General features: G+C 36.4%; 1 protein-coding gene and 1 pseudogene across 1 annotated transcript; one reads left to right on the top strand and one right to left on the bottom strand.

Moving 5' to 3' along the window:
- Window positions 1-206: 206 nt before the first annotated feature.
- LOC100796475 (glutamate decarboxylase) lies at window positions 207-4,812 on the bottom strand. The gene is made up of 6 exons (XM_003534066.5): window positions 4,624-4,812; window positions 4,283-4,487; window positions 3,350-3,550; window positions 2,382-2,850; window positions 1,502-1,554; window positions 207-933 (listed from the first exon to the last, which is right to left on the bottom strand). Exons 1-6 carry the CDS (start codon window positions 4,716-4,718, stop codon window positions 460-462), a joined length of 1,497 nt encoding a protein of 498 aa, XP_003534114.1. The 5' UTR covers window positions 4,719-4,812; the 3' UTR covers window positions 207-459.
- A 252-nt stretch (window positions 4,813-5,064) lies between these two features.
- LOC100810686 (pentatricopeptide repeat-containing protein At1g20230-like) lies at window positions 5,065-8,205 on the top strand (annotated as a pseudogene).
- Window positions 8,206-10,304: the final 2,099 nt, after the last annotated feature.

Raw genomic sequence — 10,304 nt, 5'->3', positions numbered from 1 at the left:
ATTCAATAAATAATATAATCTATTTTGGTTTAGTAGATTTTTGTAACATAACTAATAGAACTTCTCGTAAAAAGATTATGGTTAAGATGTATATCAGTTTTTATTATATACTGATGAAAAGTTTTAGTAACACATAAAACTGATTCACAACTATAATCTTGAGTCTTTAAAATGTTTTTTTTCCTCCACTTCTCTTTTCCTTCATCTTTAATAAAATTTACTTGCATTATAATATTATATGATAATAGTGCCTTCTCAGGAGTACCAAACTAACACCTCAAAAAGACAAAAGAGAAAATGTTCTCTTAAGCAAGAACAGCAATGACTACTAGAATCCGTCATGCATTGCCATTGCTTATTGCTACATAGCCATTACACACTCACATATATGCACATAGATAACAAACCACCAACTTAACTCACAACAAGGTTGCCATAAGGCAAAAATATATGGTAAGCCTAACATGCTCCAAGTCTCTTGCCATCCACAAGTCGCTTCCAGTACAAAGCAATCTCTTTCTGAGTCTCTATTGCACTCTTAACCTTCTCACTAGTCTCACTAGTGATGGCTGTGATATGAGCAACTTTGGTAGTGAGGGGGCTAGGAAGTGTGTCCAAGAGCTTCACAACCTTCTCTATGTCAGCAGCAAGTCTCTCGGCCAAGCCACGGCTGAAATCCTCCCTGATCACCACCCGGAGGACCGCTATGTGTTGCGCGTCCGGTGGCATTGTATAGGCCGGAACTATCCACCCGAATTTTCTCAGATGGTCTGCTATCTCAAACACCGTGTGTTGGCTACTGTCTTTCAAGGAAAAGGCTACAAGTGGCACGCCAATATCCTTTGAGATGATGTTAAACCGCCCTGTTCTCTCAATTCCTTCCTTCAAAACTCTTGCATTCTCCAAGCAATTTTCCATGATATTTTTGTAACCCTTGTGTTCATAAGAGCAAGAAGAATAACCAAATGTGTAAGAGGAAATAAATATTGCACAAAATGGCACTAAGGTACCAATTTAACATGAAGTGTATGATTATTCGTAATGTTTACACAATGAAGCAAATATGTGTGCAATTCTGCCTTGGATGTCGCTAAACCATTCACCGTGCAGTTGTTATTTCTAAATTTTGGTTTATCAATCAAATTTGTGGACACTGATGAATTTTGAAACTAATCAAGTACTCTCTTCTTGTATATCTTCATTGGGATTTGATAACAGGGAGAAACAACCAAGAAAATTGATGCATCTGCATATTAATATAAGTTACATTGATTTTGGTTTAGCCAAAGTTTTGGCCATTTGAACTAATGGTTTCATTCATGTTAATAGCTGTAACTTTGGTGATTGGTGAATATCATTCTTGTCATGAAGTCGATGTTATTGATTTTTAAACAAGTTAATCTAGTAAGCCAAATCCCATATATCATACAGCCGTAATTGAAAACTATTATTAAGTGAATTCTGTATGAGTATACGACAAAGAAAAAAGTGAAACGATTACCTCAAAGCCAAGCCGAATCAATTGATAATATTGAGCTATAATTTGACTAGATCCTGTCAACAGAAATACAAAGAAATGTGAAGGACAAAAGAAAAAGAATATTATGCTAAAACATTCATATGATTGCCATAGAAACCAAATAACACTAATGGATTTCCCCATGCTTATTATTACAAGTATCTAATAAACATATTTAAAGAATTAGATGTATACACACAACCCTTTTTATCACATGTATGATGCAGACAAATTCTATGGGGTTGAACAGGATTTTGTTTACAAGAACACAAGTTTTGAAACAAAGTTTTCCTCCCAAAAATAGCTTGCAAACAACAGCACTCAAACAAATCTGTTTGAAATTTAGCAATAACATTCAGAGGTCTCATAAAATCTACATTTTGGGGTAGGACTTAAGCAGATTCAAAATTATAAAGGGCAAACTCAATCTAAAGTTCTCAATAAAACATCATTTTTTTCAGACAGCAAGGCATTATTGAATCAGAGATAACATAGCACTCTAAGCTGAAATAAGATAGTTGCTGCTCACTTAAAAAGGGTTTTGATGGATTCTATCATTTAGACAAAGAAAGCGAGAGAGAGATTCTTCAAAACATCTATTAATTGCATTTTGAACTAAATACTTTGGCAATGAGACATACAAAGGAGTTATAAGATTGACTTGATGGTAAAAGGAGAAGGGAGGAAGAGAAAAGTCGAGGATTGGATTCCTCTGCTAACAAAAATACTAAAAATTAATAATTAACATTTGCCGATAAAAAAAAAGTGAGACATATACAAACCGCCTAAACAGCATATATATACAAAGATATTAATTGCATAAAAAAAATCAAACACATGTATCAAGTCATATATTTGTTACCTTTGGAGAAATTCAATGTGAAAGTGGGCTGATCAGATCCAAGATAATTTATGTGAAAAACAAGTTCATCTGGCAAGTCATCTTTGCTCCTCCAGACAACCCAACCAACACCAGGGTAGACAAGACCATACTTGTGGCCACTAACATTGATGCTTTTCACCAACGGCAAACGGAAGTCCCACTCTAAATCAGGATATAGAAATGGGGCAATAAACCCCCCACTGGCAGCATCTACATGAATTGGGGTATCCCAACCTGTCTCCTTGTTCTTTTCAGTGAGAAGTTCATTGAGAAGCTTCACATCCTCAAACTCTCCAGTCATAGTTGATCCCAAAATGGCTGCAACACAGATGGTGTTCTCATCTACCATTTCAACAGCTTTCGCAGGGTCCATCACATAGTATCCCTCTTTGAGTTTCACTTCCTTGAGCTCTACCTCAAAGTACCTTGCAAATTTTTCCCAACAAACCTGCAACGAACATCAAACATTGAGGTCTAAAGGCCCCAAAGTCTGGCACATAGTTACCAAATACTTGGTATGGCTACGCAATTCGTCACTTTTTACATTATTATTATAGGAAGAGATAAAAGGTTGGTTGGGTGGTTAAGAAAGAATGGAAGGAGAGAATGGTCACAGGTTCAATTCCTTCTGCTAACAAAAACTAACAAACTAACAATAAACATTTGACGATAAAAAAAATGTTATTATTATAGGACTTTCTCAAAGAGAACCAGTATGCAGCATGTGGTTCGGTGAATTCCGTAAGCAGTACAAAGGGTTATTGAGAGAATTCTTAACTATATTGTGCCACATTAATCACTAAAGCACTTTGGTTCTACACTTCTACTATATTTCAAAGTAAACATACTAGATTACATGTACCTATTTCCCATTATATGATCATGCACGTAACACAAATTAAAAGTTGTTTGAAACTACATGGCATCAAACACAATTTGAGACCCACCTGCACATTAGCCCCAGTAACTATATTGGGCTTATCATATGGTTTGCCTTCTGCTTTTCTCTTTGTCTGCCATTTCCTTTTAAAAGCAAGACCTGCCAACATTATTGCCTCTGATGACCCCACAGTTCCCACACCTACTGCAGTCTCCTCTTCACTTATAGGAGCATGGAATAGATTTGCTATTATATTAACACAACGGTTCTGCAGAATTTAACAATATGAAACTAATCAATCTTTCAGTCTCAAAAACTTCATCTGAAAATAATCAGTTTTACAGACTTCAAATTTACTAGTGAACTTCAGATACAGAACATAGGTATGCAATGATTTTGCTTAAAACAAAGTAATCTACTATGAATCTTCATCTGACAACAAAAAACATAAGATCTAAGAAGTTACCATCAGATATACTAAATTTTCATATGTATCAGAAAAATCAGCAGTACTTTATTTTTCTTAATACCCTACATTTTCTTTGAAAAAATCCCTTTTATCCAAAAGGCAATTTGAGAGGAGAATGATAATTTTAGGGGGGCAAAGGAAGGGGAAAAAATAGAAATATTTGGCATACAACAAACTAAAATCCAACATAATTAAACAAATGAATAGTCAAACACTTTCCCACTATAATAACTTAAAAAAATAAAACATATTTCAAACAATTCTATTTATTTTAACAAAGGTTTTAAATTTCGGTCAGAGTCTTCTCCCCATCCTTGATATCGCAGAAAATTGTAGACAAATACGGCCTATGCAGCTACAATTGTGGTCATGAAGACCTGAACTTGACGTTGCTGCCAAAATTCCAGTTACAGACTACTTTTTAAAAACCTTTTTTGACAGACCGAACTTCAAGGACCTAAATGTCATAATCAGATATAATAAAGACACCAAAATACTCAAGGAAGAGAGAGAAGTGACACACAGACAGACCTGGAGCTCAGTGGTGACAGGATACTCATCCATATCAACATAGTTTTTGTTAAGTGAAGCCATTATGAGCTTGTCACACTCAGGCTCCATCCAAGTGGTCACAAACGAAGCCAAGTTGAGCCTTGGTGCACCATCCAACATCAACTCATCGTTTATTATCTGAAAAGCTGCATCCTTTGGTATTGATTTCTCTGGCATCTTGAATCTGCTCTCAACATTTTCATCACAAACAAAGAAATTAACCTCGTTTCAATAGAAACCAACTCATATATTTGTTTTATGCTTTCTTCAACAGAATGGACCAACAACAAAGTGTGAAGTTCTGAGAAAAAGGAACGTACTTTGGAATAGGATCACGCACATATCTGGAAGCAAAAGTAGAGTTTAGGCTCTGGTCTTTTTCATCTGGGTGAGTGGCAGTGGATGTGAGAACCATTTTTGGATGCTTTTTTTTCTTCTGAGCCAATTATCTAAGTTTGAAACAGGGTCACCACTTATATTATATTAGGAGATGATAATTTTTTTAATCTTTTTTTGGGTAGAATCCAGAAGGTTAATTAAATTCCATGCAATCATGGTACCGTAAGATATTTTTCTTGCTTTAATTATACCGTTTTAATAACTGTGGGTGGTCCAGTGTTTGCCACTTTGGTACCATATTGATATTGATACTTACATTGTATTTTCATCTAGCTCTTGCTTATTACGTTACATAATTTATTACATGTTCTACTTTTAATTTTATTAGCAAAATTTAATTAAATTGTTTTTAATAAGTAAGCATGATGAGAAATCTCACAACACGTAGATAACAAAAGGACCGACGTGGTGACAAGTGAGCACCTAGAAAAAGTGAAGTTTCTGGCTGTGCTTTATAATACTTGATTGCAAGTCCTTGTGATTGTGGTTTGGTGAGTCTTTGTCGCAGGCGAGGCAAGGCCACGCACTCATCCTGAAACTGAACATGTTCTCGGACACCCACCTCACCACCAGCCTTCTCTCTTTCTACGCCAACGCTCTCTCACTCTCCCTCACCCTCTCCTCCCACCTTCCCAACCCCACCCTCTTCTCCTTCGCTCTCTCCCAACACTTCCCCCACGTCCTCACCGCCTTCTCCCACCTCCACCCCCGACGCCTTCCTCCTCCCCTCCCCCCATCGTGTCCTGCGCCTCCCTCCGCGCCCTCAACTCTGGCCAACAGCTCCACGCCTTCGCCGCCGCTTCCGGCTTCATCGCTGACTCCATTGTCCCTCCTCCTTGATCCACATGTACCTCAAATGCGACCGAATCCGGGATGCCCGGAAACTGTTTGATATGATGCCTGAGAGGGATGTGGTTGTCTGGAGTGCCATGGTTGCCGGCTACTCGCGCCTCGGCCTCGTGGACGAGGCCAAGGAGTTTTTTGGGGAGATGCGGAGTGGTGGGATGGCGCCCAATTTGGTATCGTGGAATGGCATGCTTGCTGGGTTTGGGAACAACGGGTTGTACGATGTGGCGCTGGGGATGTTTCGGATGATGTTGGTGGATGGGTTTTGGCCTGACGGGAGTACTGTTTCGTGTGTGCTTCCTTCTGTGGGGTGCTTGGAGGATGCGGTCGTGGGGGCTCAGGTTCATGGTTATGTGATCAAGCAGGGGTTGGGGTGTGACAAGTTTGTGGTTAGTGCCATGCTTGATATGTATGGGAAATGTGGCTGTGTCAAGGAGATGAGTCGGGTGTTTGATGAGGTGGAGGAAATGGAAATTGGGTCGTTGAATGCTTTTCTTACTGGGTTGTCGCGGAATGGTATGGTTGATGCCGCGTTGGAGGTGTTTAACAAGTTTAAGGACCGGAAAATGGAGTTGAATGTTGTGACGTGGACGTCGATAATTGCTAGCTGTTCGCAAAACGGGAAGGATTTGGAGGCTTTGGAGCTTTTTAGAGATATGCAGGCTGATGGGGTGGAGCCTAATGCTGTGACAATCCCGAGCTTGATTCCTGCTTGTGGGAATATTTCGGCGTTGATGCACGGGAAGGAAATTCATTGCTTTTCTCTCAGAAGGGGGATTTTTGATGATGTATATGTAGGTAGTGCATTGATAGACATGTATGCCAAGTGTGGGAGAATTCAGTTGTCCCGGTGTTGTTTTGATAAGATGTCGGCCCCGAATTTGGTTTCATGGAATGCTGTTATGAGTGGGTATGCAATGCACGGGAAGGCTAAGGAAACCATGGAAATGTTTCATATGATGCTGCAGAGTGGCCAGAAGCCTAATTTGGTTACATTCACATGTGTTTTATCAGCATGCGCGCAAAATGGCCTGACAGAAGAAGGGTGGCGCTATTATAATAGTATGTCCGAAGAACATGGCTTTGAGCCTAAAATGGAACATTATGCTTGCATGGTGACACTTCTCAGCCGTGTTGGAAAACTTGAAGAGGCTTACTCTATCATTAAGGAAATGCCATTTGAACCCGATGCATGTGTACGGGGAGCCTTGCTAAGTTCTTGCAGAGTTCACAATAATTTGAGTTTAGGCGAGATTACTGCAGAGAAGCTTTTCCTGTTAGAACCAACCAACCCTGGGAACTATATTATTCTGTCCAATATCTATGCTTCAAAGGGCTTGTGGGATGAAGAAAATAGAATACGTGAAGTGATGAAAAGTAAGGGATTGAGGAAAAACCCAGGCTATAGTTGGATTGAAGTTGGACACAAAATACACATGCTTCTTGCTGGTGACCAATCACATCCACAAATGAAAGATATTTTGGAGAAGTTGGATAAATTGAATATGGAGATGAAAAAGTCTGGTTACCTCCCTAAGTCTAACTTTGTGTGGCAAGATGTGGAGGAACATGATAAGGAGCAGATATTGTGTGGGCACAGTGAGAAGTTGGCAGTAGTATTAGGACTACTCAACACAAGTCCAGGACAACCTCTTCAAGTGATTAAGAACCTGAGAATCTGTGATGACTGCCATGCTGTGATTAAAGTAATAAGCAGATTGGAAGGAAGAGAAATTTATGTAAGGGACACAAATCGTTTACACCATTTCAAAGACGGAGTTTGTTCTTGTGGAGATTTTTGGTAAATTGATCTTGGTTGTCTGGGGACTATCTTAAAGAGGAGAGTCAATTCTCTGCCACTGGTCCTTCCAGTGATAAGAAAACCGATAATAATCAAGATTATTTGAATTGACAAGAATTTTATGCCATGGAGTTAAACTTCTCGAGAATGCAGATATGTGTGCTTCATCTTTTGGTGACTGGCAGCTAAATAATTCTCAGTGGCTCCAGTCGTTTTCAGTATGGTAAACTTTTCTCTTCACTTCCCTTTGTTCTTGTAATCAAGATTTATAGCAGCCTGATGGAGGGGAGACAAATTTCAGGTCTCAGTATGCAACTATGCGGGCAGAAAATTTGAGGAACTCTGACATTATTACTTGTCTAATTATATTATTTTCTATTATTTGAAGCCTTTTAATGGTTGAGAGTTGAGAGTTGAGATTTGAGAATAAGTATCTGTGAAGCTAGTTGACATGTTAATGTAAATGGCTTTCATATGGGCCCTCCTCTGTCCTTTTCATAGCCTGATATGCTTTTACCAGCACGATTGAGGAACGACGTGACGAGGAAGAACTCCAAGAAAATTGCATATTGAATTGCCAAACCACCTACTTTCTGGCTCTTTCCAACAACCTTTTTGTGACTAACATATCGTCTAGGATATTTTCCGGAGAACTCATGGCCCGATTCTGTAGATTTTACAAGGGTCATTATGTCCATGTTAGTGATAGATACCTGAGTTTGCATCAATTAGTAGATTCAAACACATGTTAATTTGTGATACTTCTCCTCAGAGTCTTCACAGGCTCAAAATCTTCCAGAAATTTTTTCTCTGGAGCAGAGCATGAATTTCTACTATTTACATTGCTTTTGTCAAATGGAATTAAATTTTTTATCATAATAAATGTTGCTTCTTTAACTGTGACTTTATGTGGGTATGAAGGCACAGTTTAAGGATATCTGATGAATTTTAGAGATGATATTCGTTTACTTCTGTTGCATGACAATGCGAATTTTGGGATTCTGCAATTGGAGAAGCATCCATTGGCAATTTCTAGAGATATTGTTAATTTGTTACTTAATCCTTTTACTTGCTTGGCTGCAATTGATTTTTAGGCTTTGATTCTCCTCATTATGGGATTCAGTAGTAACGCACTACTCTCAACTTGTACAAGATTCTGGGGAGACCAGCATACATTTAAGAAGCATACCAGCATGTTAGCAGTTTGCCTTGTGTTTTTTTTTGTAGAACTAGGGTAAATGAGCCTTTATTTGAATTGATCATTCAACATAGAATTCGATGAGATATATCTAAACTCGAATGAGATTTGGATATTTTATCTCTGTTAAGTTTTAACTTCTATATATTCTTATTAAAAATTCAGAAGTACCAGTGCATATGAGAGCAACAGCCTTATAATTGTAGCTAATAATTCTCCGTTTGGTTTTAATTCTTGTAAAGTATGGTTGTACTTTACAGGACAGAGTGAAGTTATAACTGTTATTTAGAAAATCAATTGTTGTTATTACGATAAAAATCATAAAATATATGTACATTTATAGCAAACTATGATAATTTTAACTGTTGATTGTTATTAATAACTAGATCTAAATCCTTTTTGTAAGTCATGGAGTCTAACAGTGATAAGGCCCAAATGTTTGAAAACCTACTTGTTAAGTATTGCCTAAGGTTCTTCACATGCGCAACTATACCAATATCCTTTGCCAAAATCCCCCAAAAATTCCTCAAGGTAAAATGTTTTTTCAGAGCGCCTACATTACTTTCTTTTATCCGTAAAAATTGAAGTCAAGCATCAAAAAATTTATAACAGTTCACGCATTTTGTTTAATCAATTGAACTTCACCCTCTTAGTAAAACACTAGAGCCTATATTACTTTATTGTTTAAAGGTTTTATTGCATTTATATGCCCCTTTATTATTAAAACAACTATTCACTTAAATTTATTGCAACAAAAATATATACTAAAAACCTTCTTACATTTATTACTTACTTTTTGGCACATGTTATTAAGTTGATCGCTTTATTGTGATAAATTAATGGAATGATCAATTTGATCTAACCGATAATTTTTGTGATTAGATGAGTATGTAAAATAGTTTAATCATCTTTTTAGATATTGAATGACTAAATTGATATTCAAACACTTTTAGAAGAAAAAAATTATGTAGGTAAATTTTTTTTACAATTTGGATTTGAGTTTAACAATTATACAAAACTGGCTAGAAAAATGATGATTACTCTTTACTTATATACTCTATCTTATTATTATCTCGAGTCGATGTAAGACTTGAATTTTTTCAATAAATATATTTTTTTGGTACATTTTTTCTTTTTCTTTGGTGCAACAATAAGTATTACATTTGGGCCTAGATGATTGAATTTTAAGCAATACTACTTATTGATTTCTCATAATTTAAGGGTTAATGTTGGATACTTGGGATTCATGAATCACGATCATAATTGATTATGTTTAGGGAAATTCAGGGATGATTTCTTGTGGGTAGGAATGAAAGTAGTAGAGATTATCCATTGAAAGTCTATGATTCGGTCTGTGTTAAAGTTTGGTCTGTCCCAACTTATTTAACAAAAATGTTAAGTTTAAACTTTTTAAATAACTTATTCAATTAAATAGGTCAGACTATAGACTAATGTGATCATAGGCCTTAAGAAAAATCTATTAAGTCACTGATCTATTTAGTAATAATATTTTATAATAAAAATATTATTAATATGATATATGACATTACAATTATTTTATTTAAATTACAAAATTATTTTAATAATTTGATGATTCAAATCATTTTAGTCAATATTTAAAATAGGTTAGTTGATATAAGTATATATAAGAAACAAGAATATAAACTCTTTTTTCTTTTAGTGAGACCTAAAATACTTTTTTAATATGTCTCATGTAATATTTATAAATAAATTTTATTCATATCTTACAATTTAAA

This window comes from Glycine max, chromosome 9 (assembly GCF_000004515.6).
Source record: "Glycine max cultivar Williams 82 chromosome 9, Glycine_max_v4.0, whole genome shotgun sequence".
NCBI lineage: Eukaryota > Viridiplantae > Streptophyta > Magnoliopsida > Fabales > Fabaceae > Glycine > Glycine max.
This window is presented reverse-complemented; position numbering and strand designations above follow the sequence as displayed.